General features: G+C 30.2%; 1 protein-coding gene across 2 annotated transcripts in view; it reads left to right on the top strand.

Annotated features, from left to right (window-relative positions):
• The window catches only part of nmo (serine/threonine-protein kinase nemo), a 112,678-nt gene that overhangs the window by 58,692 nt on the left and 36,486 nt on the right, over positions 1-17,500 (top strand). For both annotated transcript variants that reach the window (XR_014982836.1, XM_085660703.1), the window contains exons 2-3: positions 7,000-7,129; positions 8,542-8,597. Coding sequence is in view for 1 of the 2 variants with exons in the window: in XM_085660703.1 (XP_085516829.1) it covers positions 7,000-7,129; positions 8,542-8,597 (186 nt within the window). In the remaining variant the exon portion in view is untranslated. The remainder of the gene's footprint in view (positions 1-6,999; positions 7,130-8,541; positions 8,598-17,500) is intronic.

Raw genomic sequence — 17,500 nt, 5'->3', positions numbered from 1 at the left:
ATTTATAATTGACGTGTAAGTGGCTCGCTTCATGTCGTGTCGTGTCTCGTCGCGTCACGTGCGTTCGTGCGTGCGTGAATGCGTGAATGTGTGAATGCGTGAATGCGTGCATGCGTGTTCTCTCACGAGGGTCTTCCTTCGATCTTGGAAGTCGCACAGAAAGTGTAGCCGCGCACGTTCCTCGATCGATTACGGGACTCATTAGTTTGATTTATCGCGATCAAGAGGAAGAAGAAACATTCTCCGTAACCATCTAAAATGAATTTCGAACGAACAAAATTTAGTTTTTTTATCCTCGAATGAGAAGAAACCTACGACCCTCTCCTCTCCTTCGATCTTCGATCTTTTAAATCTTTAAAATCGTATATATATATATATATATATATATATATATATATATATATATTTCTTTTAATATCTATTTTTTTTCTTTTTCACATACAGTCTCTATTAATATTAATATTATTATTATTATTATTGTTATTATTATTCATAATAATAATAATAATAAAGGAACGGATAAATCTTGGAACACATTTGTAGATCACGGATATTTAATAACCCTAATAAAATAATTATATATATATTATAATAAAATAAAATAATAATATATTTTCTAATTTCACTAACATTAAATAAATATTCACATATACACATTATATATATATATATATATATATATATATATATATATAAAATTTATTCGTTAGTTCGAATTTGTTTGTTAGATTTCATTCGAATTTTTAATACGCGAATGCATATAGAGTGAATTTATTAAAAAAAAAAAAAAAAGAAAAAAAAGAAAAAAAACTTATTAAAAATTTATTAGAATTTTAATTAGATATAATATAAATAATTATAATCTTCGAGGATCTTTAAATCGAACGATTAAGCGAAATATTCGAAATGAATATTTAGAAATGATCATTATAAATTAGAATCGTATAAAAGTTTCTCCACTTGTTTTCCTAAATATCAGCTGTTCTTTCAGCTTGTATTTTAAACAGCGCCCTTTCTCAAAAGTCAAAAATAAAAAATGAAAAAGATAAAACAGAAAAAAGAAAAGAAATAAAAAAAATAGAACGAGTAATTAAAAATGACTATTAAAAGTAAATACTCGCATTGAATAACAAAGATCGAAGATTGAAATTAAAGATCAAAACTGAACATCAAAGTAGAACGTCGGAAATGAACATTGGAAAGTGATTATTAGAAATGAACGTCTCATATAAAGAATCGTAACATCAAATGTTCATTTCCTTTTGTACTGAATATACAGAAAAAAATAAGGGATAATTGAAAATGCAGTAAGAAAAAAGAAGTACTGAAAGTGGATGGAGAGAAAAAAAAAAGAAAAAAAGAAAAAAAGAAAAAAAAAAAAAGAAAAGAAAAATCTTGGAAGATTAAAATTTAATGATCAAACTCGAACGTACGAAACGAGACATTAGAAAATGATAATCAACGAATGAACGAACATAGATAAAGGTGCTATGCAAGAACATTACAATAGTATGCACCATATCACGTTCATTTCTACTGAACGTATAAGCTGTTTTGTTTTCTTTCTTTGTTGTTTGTTTGTTTGTTTGTTTTTTTCTTTTTTTTTTTCCTTCCTCTCTTTTTATCTCAAATTTTATCTTACGATTCTCTCATACGAACATGTTTAGATGAGAATATCCATTTTTACTTATAGGCACCATAAAAGAATGAATGGCAATGAAAATGGAAAATAGGTTTTTCTCATTCGTCCGATTGCATTACTATTATTTGATATTCATGCGGACATATAGAAGTATAAAAAGATTCTTTGATAAAAGGCGATGCTGTGCATCGTCTCACGGAATTGATCCGAAGGAAAGCTTTCGCAATGCTGCTGCTTCTTCTCCCCACTCCTGCAATGCGGAAGCCGTACTCTGCTCTACTCCCAAGGTTACGCCTGCCTTTCAAGGTCACCGTCTTCTTTCTTTTTTTTTCTTTTCTCTCTTTCTCTCTCTCTCTCTTTCTCTCTCTCTCTCTCTTTTTTTCTTTCTCTCTCTTTCGGTGATCTCCATGACCTTTGTCAAATTTTTCTCATGAATTTATCATTCTTTTTCATTCTCTCTTTTTTCTCGGATCTTCTGATCTTTCTTTTCTTCTTCTTCTTATTTTCTTTTTTTCTTTTTTTTTTTTTTTTCTCATTTTCATCGTCTTTGATAGATCTCCGTTGTGGATCTTATAAAATCAATCGAAATTGAGAAATGAGAGCAATATCGAGTGAGACACGGCAGGTGCGTTTTTGCAGGTGATGATACTTCGGTGCAGCTGCTCTTTCTTGCGACGAAAAGAATTTCGAAGGATCGAAGAAATGAATTAAAAAATATATACATACATACATACACACACATTTTTTCCTTTTTTCTTTTTCTAGATTTCATCAGGAAATATATAGACAATTAGAATTTGTCTCTCTCTCTCTCTCTCTCTCTCTCTCTCTCTCTCTCTCTTTCTCTCTCTCTGTTTCTTTCTTTCTTTCTCGTACGATTAAAGATCTCTCGTAATATATTTTTGTTATTTTAAATACGTGACTACGTAGCAAGATGAAAGTTTCAATACATATATATATATGTATTTATCTTCATGTATATATAGTTGTATATTTGTGTACATGATGTGTACACTCCATCAATTTGTATTCTTTTGATTGCAGTTTGCAAGCACGGCACGTCAGCTTTATCTCCGTTCTTCTCGGAGCATACGAATACGCACGCCACATTGTACTTGTTTACCGTCGATAAATATTCATAAATCTGCATTTTATTGAAATTTAAATATCGTTCAATATTTCAATGCTTAAATGTCGAAGATATACATACATACATACATACATATATATATATATATATATATTGTTTTTTTGTTTTTTTTATATCATAGATAGACATTTTTGCGTTATCAAAATGTGAAGATGTGAGGATGTCTCTCAAAAGAAATAAAAAAAAAAAAAAATAAAAAAAAAAATATCGACGTCCTTCGTCCTTTCTTACAGAACAAACAGAAAAAAAAAGAAAAAAAAAAGAAAAAAAAAGAAAAAAAGAAAAAAAGAAAAAAGAACTAAAAGAAAATGCCACAACAAATCGGACCATAGCCCATTAACTTTATTATCGATCATTAAATCGATCTCTGTTTGTTCTTCGTGCTTCGTTACGTGTAATACTATAAAAGACACTCGAGATGTCTTTGAAATTAGAACGAACCTAATATGTTTCAAACCTGTCAAGTGCAAATCCTCCACTTCTTTCCTCTGGTATATAATACGATCCAATTGCAAATGAACCATGAGAAAATTATTTTCTTTTATTCGTCCTATTAACGTTCGTTCGACAAATGAAAAATTTTCATTATCTATATGATTCGATGATTCGTTTCATATAAAAAAAAAAAAAAAAAAAAAAAAAAAAAAAAAAAAAAAAAAAAAAAAAGAAAACGAACACACTAATTAATTCCAATAATACAAAATCATTGATTTGCTATTAAACGATGTGACTATTCGAGAAATTATATTGAAAAATAGATTAAAAAGAAATAAAGAAAAGAAGAAAAAAAAACTAGAGAGAGAGAGAGAGAGAGAGAGAGAGAGAGAGAGAGAGAGAGAGAGAGAGAGAGAAATAGAAAAGAAAAGAAAAAAAAACCTCATTTATACAAAGAAGAAGAATGCGTTAAGAGATACGATAAATGCTAAGACTCTAATCTAGACAGTTTCAAAGTTCGTATTTTAATCGTGCGACGTTATCACAGCTTGACTATTTAAAAACTGTTTTCTTTGTACGACTAACGTAGAACCGAGAAAACCTAAGAAGGAATTTTTCTTGTAGACTTGAAGAAAATACGGGGGGGGAAAAAAAAAAGAAAAAGGATAAAAGAAAAAAAATAACAAAAAAGAAAATAAAAAAAAGAGAAGAAAAGATGAAAAAAGGAAAGGAAGGGGAAAAATGAAAAATGAAAAAAAAAAAGAAGAAAAAAAGAAAAGAAAAGAAACGATTAAAAAAAAGAGGGTGAAAAAAAGATCGTTTGACTGTGTGAAAAGGGGTGACGGAAGAAAGAAAGGTACGACGACCGTCGAAAAGGTTCAATGCACTCTCTCTTTCTTTTTCTTTCTCTCCCTCTTTCTGTCTGTCTGTCTGTCTGTCTGTCTTCCCCCTCTTTTCTCTCTCTCTCTCTCTCTCTCTCTCTCTCTCTCTCTTTTTCTCTCTCTCTCTCTCTCTCTTTCTGCTGAGCATCACGGAAGCGAAGCCACGAATTTCGAGTGGAACGACCCTGAATCGCATATATATGGGATATGCATCGAAGGCTGCACGCTCTAATTCCGGCTTACTCAGCCGGTTCGATCGTTTTCTTCCTTATGACACGCGACAAATTTTTTTTAATTTCTGATATGTATTAAGTATATATATATATATTTTTTTCTTTTTTTTTTTTTGAGAAAAAGAAAAAAAAAGAGAACGAGAGACAGAGAATGGAGTAAAAAGAAAAGTTAATAAAAAGAACAGAAATGTGATATAGACATCGAAGATATCTTTTCTCTCTCTCTCTCTCTCTCTCTCTCTCTTTCTCCTTCTCCTTCTTTTTATGCAATTTTTTTTTTTTTTTTTTTACAAACATTTTAATGCCAACATCTTTAGAAATATTGATCATTTTTAATTTTAACGTTATAACATCTAAAAAGAAAAAAAAAAAAGGGAAGGAACAAAGGAAAATAAGAATGTAACATCGAAATTGAAGTTTACTTTTTGTTTTTTCTTTTCTTTCTTTCTTTCTTTCTTTTTTTTCTTTTTTTTTTAATTTTGTTTTCTTTTTTATACGTTTTAAAAAATTATCTATTGTTTGGATCGTCCAAAAATGTATTGACGATTTTAATATATCATCAGAAGTAATATTTAAAATAATGCGATATTAATGATCGATATATCTACGTATATCTTTTTATAATATAATTTATATATCGATATCTATCTATATATATATATATAAATATTTTTTTTTTTAACGAAATATTTTTATAATTTTTAATAATTTCTTTATATAGATATGTACGATAATAATTTGAATTTCTTTTTCAATACGACGAGATTTGAAAGAAATTTCCCGTACAGGAAAAGATCCTATTGATCCCTCCCTCTTCCCGTTCCATATATTTCATTATCATTTGGCGGCGAGGAAGGGGGAGGGTATTAAACTCATAGCTTTTGCGTGCACTCGAGCATCCACCGCGATTCTTTCTTCCACGAAAACGGATCAGGATGCTCGACGTTATAACGATACGTGTAATATCCCTATATATGTACACATACACACACACATATACAGAGGGAGAGAGAGAGAAAGAGAGAGAGAGACGTACATGCACACACACGCATATATATATATATATATATATATATATATATATATGTAGCCACTTATGTATTTCTTGTAGATCTATATCTTTCCTTTGGCATAAATCCATTTTTAAGAATTAATCCGACAGATATTAATATCATATGTATTTATATTTATATGTATATGTACACACGCGCGTGTGTATGTATATATTTTTTTAATTTTATTTTTCAACAAAAAAGATTTGAATTATATCAAAGTATACCTTTCTTTTTAAATGTTAATCCGACAGAAATTAATGCCATATATATACATACATACATACATATATACGTACATACTTGTCTGTATATCTTTAAACATGTATATATATATATATATATATATATATATATATATATATATAATATGTATTGTATTTCATTTTTCGACAAAGAAAAAATTGGAATTATATCGAAATAAAATCCTTTTAAAAATTTTATTAACTCTCTCAAAAATTTATTTATTATTATTATTTTTTTTTTGTTTTCATTTTCTTTTCTTTTTTTCTTTTTTTTTTTCTTTTTTTTTTTCTTTTTCTTTTTCTTTTTCTTTTGCAAACGAGTAAAGTCATTTAAAAGGATAGATATAAAAATCTGCCGGTGGTCTTGGGATTCACTATATATTGCATATTTGAAAAGCAATTTCTCATTCCCCTTTTCAAATTCAAAATTATTTTATCAAGTTCGTTGTCTCGTTTTATCTCTATCCGTTTGTCTATCTGTCTCTGTCTATCTCTCTGTCTGTCTGTCTTTCTTTCTGTCTGTACAACAATTCGTATTGCTAGAATGGTTGAAAATGGAATTGGTCATCGAACGAAAGCGAAGGTAGATCAAGAGAACCGGATGACCACCACTAGCAGTTTGTGGTATATGGAGAGATATACCATAGCCTGTTCGCCCCCTCCCCTCTCCCCCTACCTCATTTCTCTATCTCTGTCTATATATATATATATATCTTTCTCTCTCTCTCTTTTTAGCAATGAAATCGAACCGGCATAAACCTGCTAATTTGCAGGAGTAATAATTATTTCGTTGGTCGGCGAATCACTGTTAATAGACATCGATTTCGGTGTTGTACATTGCCCTCTCTCTCTCTCTCTCTCCCTCTCACCTTCCCTCTCACTCTATCTCTTTTTATATATATATATATATATATATATATATATATATATATATATATATGACATTTTCCTCGATTATTATCGATCGTATTTCTGTGGTATTTCTTCATTATCAGACAGAAATTGGATCATATATATATATATATATATATATATATATATATATATATATATCTTGGAATAATATAATAATTTATTTTCGAAAATAAATGAATCCCCGTTATTACTCATCTTAATTTATATCTTTATATCTTATTCTACTTTCCGTTAAGAAGAATATATAATCTTATAAAATGAATAATTCTTAATACTCGTTGATCGTTCTTAATTGATATCGATCAATTAATTATTATTACTATTATTATTATTATTATTATTATTATTATTATTATTACTATTATTATTATTATTATTATTATTATTATTATTATTATTATTGTCGTTATTATTATTATTATTTTTCTTTTTTCTGTATATTACAGGGCTGTCACGGATCCGAGGGATGGTAGGAGAGTGGCCTTAAAGAAACTGCCGAATGTCTTTCAAAGTCTCGTCAGCAGCAAGCGCGTTTTCAGAGAACTGAAGATGCTTTGTTTCTTCAAACACGAAAACGTGAGTTTCATATATATATATATATATATATATATATATATATATATATATATATGTATAGATATTTTTCTTATAGGTATAAAACAATCGAATAGTATAATATTATCGTTTATCGTTTTATTTTTATGTTTAAGAAAGATCGAGGGAATATATATGTATATGTATATATATATATATATATATATATATATATATATATATATATATGAATATATATGTATATATATATATACATATGTTAGAATAAGAAATAGAAAGTAAAACTTTCTATATGTTGTATTTGGTATGAGAGAGACAAGTAAAAAAAGGGAATCAGTAGGAAGACCTCCTCTTTAGGAGGAGGTCGCGTTTGTTCGTTCCTTCACGTTTCCCGTGATCATATTCTCTCTCTCTCTCTCTCTCTCTCTCTCTTCCTCCTCTCCTCTCTTCCCCCCTCTCTCTTTCTCTTTCTCTCTCTCTCTTTTCTCTCAGTTGAGTTACCAGAGTCGAGCTACTCGAGAGTACTGCGCCACGAAAGTACATTTATTTTTCAAAGAGTTTGGATTTTTAAAGTATCATGAGAGTAGTGAGCAGGTACACCTACCCACACACATTGTATCCCTCTCTTTATATATATATATATATATATATATATATATATATATGTATGTATGTATGTATGTATATTCAAGTTTCATTCGAAGAAACTTTCTTCAAAGGCATCAAAACCCTTAACTCTTCGAGTGGCTGCTCTCGTAAATGCCTATATTTGTGTATGTACTCGAGTCGATCCTTTTTCTTGGATTATCCGCTGTCGACACACTCGACTTTTCTCTCTCTCTCTTTCCCTCTCTCTCTCTCTCTCGCACCCCCTCCTCTCCTCGCCTCTCCCTTTTTTCTCTTTCCTTCTCTCCGATACTTCTTCCCTTGCATTGTGTTGTCTATATCGAAAGTTTACCCCGTTTTATATTTTCAGATTTCCCAAACGATTAGCTTCTATCGTCTCGATTTTATCTTTCCTTTATCCCTCCCCGTTCACTCCTCTCACGCTACTCGATTATTTCTTTTTGTATTCGCTATACGAGATCAATTGTTTTGATCTTCTTTTTTTTTTCTCTCTCTCATTCTTTATCTTTATTTTCTTTCCTTTTTCTTTTTTTCTTTTTTTTTTTTCTTTTCTTTTCTTCTTTTTCTTTTTTCCTTTCTCTAATCTTCACGATTGCATTTGGCCAATTGTATTTAAATAGATTCGTTATCTTATAACTGTAGCTCGTTTTTTTCTTTTTTTTTTTTTTTTTTTATTCAACGCGAATATCGAAAAGAACGGATCTTTTGATAGTATGTGTGTATTTTTTTTTCTTTTTTTCTTTTTTTCTTTTTTGTTATTATTATTATTATTATTCCTCACTCTTTCTTTTCCTTTTATTTTTCAGGTTCTCTCGGCCCTGGATATCTTACAACCGCCGCATCTCGACTTCTTCCAAGAAATGTATCCTTTTTCTTTCTAATCTTATAATTTATATTGAAGGACAAAATTTGCTGAGAAGTAAGAGGTAATTACTTCAACACGTTTAAACCTTTAATTATCATTAAATTAAAAATTATCATTGTTCTTGTGGAAGACTGGTGATATATATATATATAAGGGGAAAAAAAAAAAATAATAATAATAAAATAGCAAACGGAGAAAAGGGCGTGGAAAATTTGCGGAACGTTGGAATGTGCGAAGGAAGTATCGCTACTACGTAAATTATTTTCGTGTGGGAGTTCATCCACGTCGGATAGAATTCCAAACGGTCGATGTATATACATATATACATACATACATTATATATATATATATGTACATACATATATATATATATGTACATACATATATATATATAGTATATATATATATATATATATTTATATATGTAAACGCATACATATATACATCCATGCATTCATCCATCTATCCATCCATCCATCCATCCATCCATCCATCCATCCATGCATGCATGCATGCATGCATGCACGCATGCATACATACATATATAGATAGATAGATAGTGAATAATAACGATCCGATATCCCTACCGTAGTAATACGTTTCTACTGCGTACTAATATGTATGTAGTAATCGGATACGCTGCATCCTGTGTTGGCTTGGTCGCCATAATTATTTTACCCGAAGAGAAATAGATGGGTTAACAATAATACACCGATGTGATCCATACGAGAAGATTTAATCGTTGTATTAGAGTGGGAGAGAAAGAGAGAGAGAGGGAGAGAGAGAGATCGTAGAGTAGACATTCCCCTAAAGTGGGGAGGAAACGGTGGGGGGGGAGATTATTACGTTTAATCATTTGTACGCGATTACAGAACTTCGATGAAAGTCTAAGGATCTTCTTATAGGATCATAATGATCATGACGATATAACGATCGTATCTATCGACTCCATTTTTCGGTTCCTTTCGTATAGTCGTAGCTAGAATATATGGGGGGGGTGCGGTAAGAAGAAAAAAAAAAGAAAAAGAAAAAGCATACAAGTAAAAAGAAATTCTTTTCCTTTCATCACGTAAACAATCACGTACAATGGATAAAACCATCGGGACATATTTTAATAACTCGTCGTTATTTGTTCCCTTTCGTTGAATTATTCACATTCGCAATCATCGAATTCATTAAAGCTTTTTTGAAAAATGAACGAAATAATGGAAACGTTCAAATTTGGTGGAACGTCATCGGATTAAGTTTGTTTGATTTGTTGATGGTTTTGTTATCATCGAAAATGGCGTATAATTATTAACTTTCATGTATAAAAAGATGAATTGACAGATATATTTTTCTATCTAATAGATTCTATTAAATATATCGATTAAATATTTCATCCATTTCTCATTTGTATAATCGTATTCAATTTTAATCGTTAATATTAATTTTCATTTGTTTGATTATTATTATCAATATTATTATTATTATTATTATTATTATTATTAATATTATTATTATTATTATTATTATTATTATTATTATTATTATAATAATATATATAATAATATTATTATTATAATAAAAATAAATATATATTATTATTTAAATTTTCATTCAGGTTTTAAAATTTTTTTAGATACGATCGAGGTTTATCATCGGTAACTTCTGCACACACCTTCTGCAATATATATCTAAGAATATACGCTTAATGGTCACAAATCTTTGATCCGTGCGATCGATCGACCGATCGATCTTATCTATCAAGAAGAAACAGATCGGTTTCTAGAGAACGGGATCATTCAAAGCATTCGCGAGAGTTAATCTCGGTCGTGCCGATCCGATAAATCATTTCTTCAATCTTTTCTCTCTCTCTTTCTCTCTCACTCACTCACTCAGTCTCTTTCTATAGATATATATACAAACAAACACACACACACACACACAAACAAACACACACACACATATATATATATACACATCTCTATCTCTGTCTTTCTCTTTCACATTCTGTTGGACCTCCTTGTAACAACGTAAATCATCATTAGTAATGCCGGTTATTATGCTTTGCAGCAGCATCTTCTTCTTCTTCACGTTCCTATATCTTTATCTTCTTCTTCTTCTTCTTCTTCTTCTTCTTCTTCTTATTCTTCTTCTTTTTATCTTTCCTTATCTCATCTCGTAGATTACGTAGTTCATGCACGAGTCAATAGAATTATTCACTCGGAATCTCGTCTTATCAAATTTTTTTTTCTTTTTTTTTTCTCATTATTAAAAACAATAATAATTCTATCGATTCGAGATTATTCCTTACTCGTACATTTTTTCGATTTTTATATTTGAATAATTATCGTTTAGCGTTAATGTCTCGTCTCTCTTTCTCTCTTTTTTTTTTTTTTTTTTGAAATCGATACTAATAAATAATATGCGTAATCTTTCGATTATTACCTTTTACTCGGTGGTTTTGTTTTTTACATTTTTCTTTTTTTTTCTCCCCCTCTCTCTTTTTTTTCCCTTTTTTTTTTTATCGGAATCAATATATCGAAGATTAAACGGCGTATCAACAAGTCATTTAATTATTTGATATAGTTTTTAAGTTATTTGTTTATAATTCATTTCAGTTTTTTTTTTTTTTTTTTTTTTTATATAAATCGAATCTATCTATTCTAAAGATTATAATGATTCAATATACATAATACCAATAAATAAATAAATAAATATATATTTATTTATTTATTTATTTATTTATTTATAAGTAAGGGAAGTTAGATATATGTATGTATGTATATATATATATATATATATATATATATATATATATATATATATATATAGGTATAGGTATGTCAAAATATGGAGATTAGATTTTCTGCTTTGAAATTTGCCGCTGGCATCGACCACAGAAGTAACTAGGAACTTAACCGATAAAGCTACCGGTTGATTTCTAATTAAGGAACCACTCAGGATCAGGGCGTAGAGTTGCGTCCTCGTCACCACAGCCGGCGGAAACCGCAGAGAGAACGAGAGAGTTAAAGAGAGAGAAAGAGAGAGAGAGAGAGAGAGAGAGAGAGAGCAAGCGAACGAGCGAGCGAGCGAGCGAGAGAGAGAGAGAGAGAGAGGGCGGAAGCTCCGTTGAATTCTAACACTGCTTACGAAGGACGTTCCTCTCCTTCTATCGCTATGAATATACCATGAACGTTGGCTAGATGCCTTGAATCCGCTACTGGCGTTAGGCCGATCATAATCACGGATTATTAATGCAACCTGTTCGAAGAGTAATAGACCTATGACATGGTGTTGCACCCCCGATAACTCTCCTAGATTCTACTTTGTCTAATCATTCGTATAGAATTTGCTATATCACACTTCGACGAAGTTGTTGCTTCTCCAAGATGATAACTATGATGATGATAATAATAATGATGATGATGATGATGATGATGATGATGATGATGATGATGAAGATGACGACGACGGTATGATTAGATCTTCGTATTACAATTGACCAGTCGATAGATCGATATAATTGACCGATCGATCAATCGATCAATCGATCATGATCGATTATTATTCTCTTTTGTTATCTGATTTATAGACTGCATACCTACTAGTTCTTTTCTTTTCCTTTTTTTTTCTGCTCTTTTCCTTTTTTTTTTTTTTTTGTTCGCAATGCAATCTCGTTAATTGTCATCCTTATAATTGGGTGGGATACTTTTTTTTTTCATGTATGTATTGTTCTTTTTTTCTTTCTTTTCTTTTCTTTTCTAGTCTTTTTCTCTTTTTCTTCTAAATAAATACAAAAAAGAGTGCATAGGGGAGGGGGGCCAGGGGGAGAGGGGAGACTCGTAGCGGATTAATCACTGAAAAAAAAGAACAAAAAAAAAGATTGATTTATCTTCGCCATTAAGTTACGTCACTTTTATCAACGAATCGATTTAGGGTTCTTCGCAATCTATCCAAGATAATAATAATAATAATAATAATAATAATAATAATAATAATAATAATAATAATAATAATAATAATAATAATAATAATAATAATAATAATATTAAAGAAAAAAAAAAAAAAGAGAAGAGATTGAAGGAGGGACTAATATTACGAACAAATTTGCATCTACTCAGGTTATTAGGACATACGATATTATACTTGAGTAATTAATAGACCCGCATTTATATGGGATGTACCCGTATCATCGAGAATATTGATATCGATTGTAATGAATTCTGGATACGCCTCTTGTGTTTTATCGTCTTTTCTTTTCCTTACGATATTACGTTGAAAGTGAATTTTATAATGAAACGTTTATTCTATAATTCAAATCTCTAAGAAGAATCTCTATTGTACTAATCAACAATTCTTTTTTTTCTCTTTCTTTGTTTTTTTTTCTTTCCTTTTTTTTTTTTTTTTTTTTTTTTTTTTTTTTTTTTTTTTTTTTATATAACTTTTTTAACGTAACATCGTTTATAATCGTGAAAATGATAATACCCATTTCTTTTTGTTTTTTTTTTGTTTTGTTTTGTTTTTTTTTTCTTGAATGAACACGTTATTGCTTCTCACTGATAATATTTATATATTATTATTATTATTATTATTATTATTATTATTATTATTATTATTATTTCTAATAATATCGAGTTATATATAAATTGAAGTTTATTGCTAATGAAACAATTAACGGATATCAAGAAGATATTCAGATATCGATTAAATAAAATAATATCAATTTAAATCTAATAGATAGCAAACTACATGTACATACGATGAATAATGGAACGATTACAAATATCGAAATGAATATATATATATATATATAAACTAAGTAAAATAATTCCAAATTTAAATCGAATATTAACGTGTATATTGATACGATGAAACGCAATCTGCAAAATATATTTTATGCATGTATATACTATATAACTATTAAGAGATGGGGGCAAGAGCGGCCACATGCGATGGGTACGAATGAGGAAACACAGAAATTGCCAAGTGCAAGCCGATATGGAGGCCGAAGAGGTTTCTATAAATAAATCTAGGATCGATGATGACAGCCCATAGGAAAAGGATAGGAGAAGTGAAAGACTGTCCGTTTACTACGCGCGTCAGGAGAAATAGAAATATATGGAGAAACAGTTAATGTGTTTGGAAAAATTGGAGGAAGTAAAAGTAGACGTGGAATTGGAACGAAGTAGAAGTAGAAATAGTTAAAAGAAAAAGAAGAAGTAATAGTAGTAGTAGTAGTGGTAGTAATAGTAATAGTAAAGGAAACCAGAAGTAGACGAATGTAGAAAAAGATTTCAAAGTACAAATAAAAGAAGTATAAGAAGCCAAGAAGAAGAAGATGAAGATGAAGAAGAAGAAGAAGAAGAAGAAGAAGAAGAAGAAGAAGAAGAAAAAGAAGAAGTAGATGGTCTAATATCTCTCTTTTCTTCTATTTAATTCGATGAAAGCTTAGAACTTTGTGAAAGCTATACCGGAAACTAAGAGATAGATAGAGAGAGAGAGAGACAGACAGAGAGAGATGGTGGGGGGATGGTTGCTGGGAAGGAGGAAGAGGGAGGAGAGAGAAAGAGATAGATATTATAATTGGAACACGGAAATCGCGCGTGACTCTCGTATTAGGCTTGGTATCGCACGTCTACAAAGAATAAGAGAAAAAGAAAGACAAGGAGGGGCTGTAGAGGGGTTGGGGGAGGGAAGGTGGAGGGCCAGTTTTACCTCCTCCTTGAGTAGCAGCATGCAGCAGCGTCCTGCTCGAACGAGCTCGACCGGATGCGGGGAGAAGCTTTATGGTGTTTCCGAAAGGCAAATGAGATAGAAAGGGTCTGATGCTTGTTTTACATCCGCTTGTATACATATTCCCACTCTGACGTTAGCAATACTTCTCTTTTATCGTTCATTACACACTTTCTTCTTCTTCTTCTTCTTTTCCCTTTGTTTTTTTTTTTCCTTTTTTATCGCTGATACAACAATTCTTCTTTATTAATTAAAAAAGTTTTCAAAAATTTGACGAATACGCACGTTTAAATATTTTTTTTTTTTTTTTTTTTTTTTTTTTTTTTTTTTCATTAGAAACGTAGATAGAGAGGTATTGATTCGTGAAAAGTGATTTTCCTAAGTGATTTTTTTTTGTTTTTTTTTGTTTGTTTTTTGTTTTTTGTTCTCTTTCTTTTTCATGTCAATTGAGATTAGAGCCAGTGTCTTAGTATGAAAATAATTCGTTCAATTAATTTTTAACGAAGTTCGAATTTTTTTTTTCTTTTTTTTTTTTTCTTTTTTTTTCTCATTAATTCTTTACGTTTCTCAGATTAGAACAGAAATTATTTAATTAATTAAAAAAAAAAAAAAAAAAAAAGAAAAAAAAAACAAAGAAAGAGAGAGATAGAGAGGGAGATAGAGGAAAGATAAATTATTGTCGTTTTTAGCAAATTAAAGATATCTTAAAATAAAGATAAAAGCTTTACATTATAAACAAGTCTTTTTGAAGCATCGAAGAAAATAAGGCGAGGCTTTCTCCGGTCGATTAAAGCTCTTTCCACTCTCTCACTCTCTCTCTCTCTCTCTCTCTCTCTGCCTCCTCTTTGTTCCTTCCTCAAATAAATATCCCTCATAAAGCCGACAAGGTGCAACGAGCAAATTTTATATCGCCTATGGCGAGCACATCGCGTGCCTACAGCCATTCAACTTCTTCCTTTAGATCCTCCCCCTCCTTCCCTCCCATTCCCGTTTCTTTCATTTTTCCTTTTTTTTTTGTTTTTTTTTGTTCGACTGTATACTTGACTTACATGCTAATCATCGCTCCATTCGCTTCTTTAAATGATCGCTAATTGATAAATAACAGAATTTCGTAATGTACGTAACGACAATCTGACTTTATCCAATTAGATCCGATAGATCTTTCTTTCTTTTTTATTTATTTTCTTTTTATTTTTTTTATTTATTTATTTATTCTTTTTTTTTTGTTTGTTTTTTATTTTATTATTAAAAAAAAGAAAAGTAACGAAAACTAAATCAATCACGAAACATCCCTATTCTGGTATTGTCGAAGAGAAATTTTGACGAGGTAACGCCAAAAAAAAGAAAAACAAAAAAAAAAAGAAAAATAAAGATAAAAAGTAAAGAAAACAAAAACGTAATGACTTTTCGCGTTTAATAGAAATAAATTCTTCTTTATCCGTATATGCTTGTACGATTTTGATAATTTTAATTCTTTACAAATTAAAAATCTATTTAAATAAATTAAAATTATCTCCGTGATGAAAGGCACAATATATATATATATATATATATATATATATATATATATATATATATATATATATATATATATATAATATATTCACAATGTGAAACAAATCGTTAATTTTCTTATTATAGATCGTTAAAAATAGAATAATGAGATGCGAATGCGAAGACGAGAAAATGAAACTATTGCGCGAAAAGTGATGCACTTATTGAAAGGATTGTCAAAGCAAAAGAGAGAGAGAGAGAAGAGGAAAAAAATAAAAAATAAAAAACGAAAAAGAAAAAAAGAACAATAACACAATAAGCTCTTCCATGCGTATCGGTTGACTATTTAACGCGAAAATATTTGTTTATTTTTTCTGTTTCATTTTTTTTTCTTTTTTCTTTTTTTTTTAACGTCATAACTCTGCTCTATTACCTTCGAATACGTTTTCGATAGGGGTATTTTTGTTTTGTTTTCCCTTTTTTCTTTTCTTGTTTTTTTTCCCCCCTCTTTTTTTTCTCTTTTTTTTATTTCGTTCGGTACGATACACAAGGTTTTGACCCACTTTAATCTGCAAATGGATATACGTATGTATGTAGGTATGACTATATCTCGAGGAGAAGGGTTAGAGGGGAGGGAGTGGGTGGGTGGAGGGGGTCTGGACGGTGGAGAGGAGAAAAAACAACACATACACGTGTGCACACACGCACACGTGCGCGTTCCCTTGTAAATCTTGATTCATGAGTCGTCACCGTGTCAACAAGTTTATTTCATGTTAATCGAGAGATCGATCGCTCTATCGATCGATCTATCACGACGATCCATCGCAATCTTTCTTCCTCTTCATCATCTTCCTCTTCCTTTTTGCCATCTATTTTCTTTTTTTTATTTCTTTTTTATTTTTTTTTTATTTTTTGAAGATCCATTTTTTCAACAGTCTCGTAATAATAAAATGTGTCATGCATGACTTTCGAAAGGATTAGAAAATAAATATATCGAAGGTCAAAAAATTTGTGGAAAAAAAAAGAAAGAAAGAAAGAAAGAAAGAAGAAATTGATCGATTAAAATCGACATTGAATTTTCTCTCTCTCTCTCTCTCTCTCTCTCTCTCTCTCTCTCTCTCTCTCTTTTTAATTTATGATTAGAAACATCGTCGACCGGTTTTGTAAATCGCAATCCACGGTAATAGAGCAGAAAAGTAAATATCTAATCGCATATAATAAGCCAAGTAGTAAACGAGATATATATATGTGTATACAAGGACGGTAGACACGTTGTAGCCCCTTAATGAGTGTTCTCTAATGAACATATATCGTCGATGTTGGCGATCAATTAATAGAGTGGTAACGGTTATCGTGAATTTACCGACGGATCCGGATATTAGGAACGTCTTCTGTATTAGTTCCGACCACCACCCAATCTCCTCGTCCCAACCAACCCCTCTTCTCCACTATCACCGCCATCACCATCTCCACCTCCTTTTACACGATTCTCTTCAATTACGTTCCCCCGTCTATGCATTTCTGCAACATTTAAACCGTGCCTTTCTTTACTGTCTGTCATTGACCCTCGCAAAATATGTCATCCTTTCTTTTCTTCTTTTGTTCTTTTTTTTTCTGACAATGGAATATAAATAATGATAATAATAATAATAATAATAATAATAATAATAATAATAATAATAATAATA

Source organism: Vespa mandarinia, chromosome 12, assembly GCF_050613455.1.
Source record: "Vespa mandarinia isolate Hongniang chromosome 12, ASM5061345v1, whole genome shotgun sequence".
Classification (NCBI taxonomy): Eukaryota; Metazoa; Arthropoda; class Insecta; order Hymenoptera; family Vespidae; genus Vespa; species Vespa mandarinia.
This window is presented reverse-complemented; position numbering and strand designations above follow the sequence as displayed.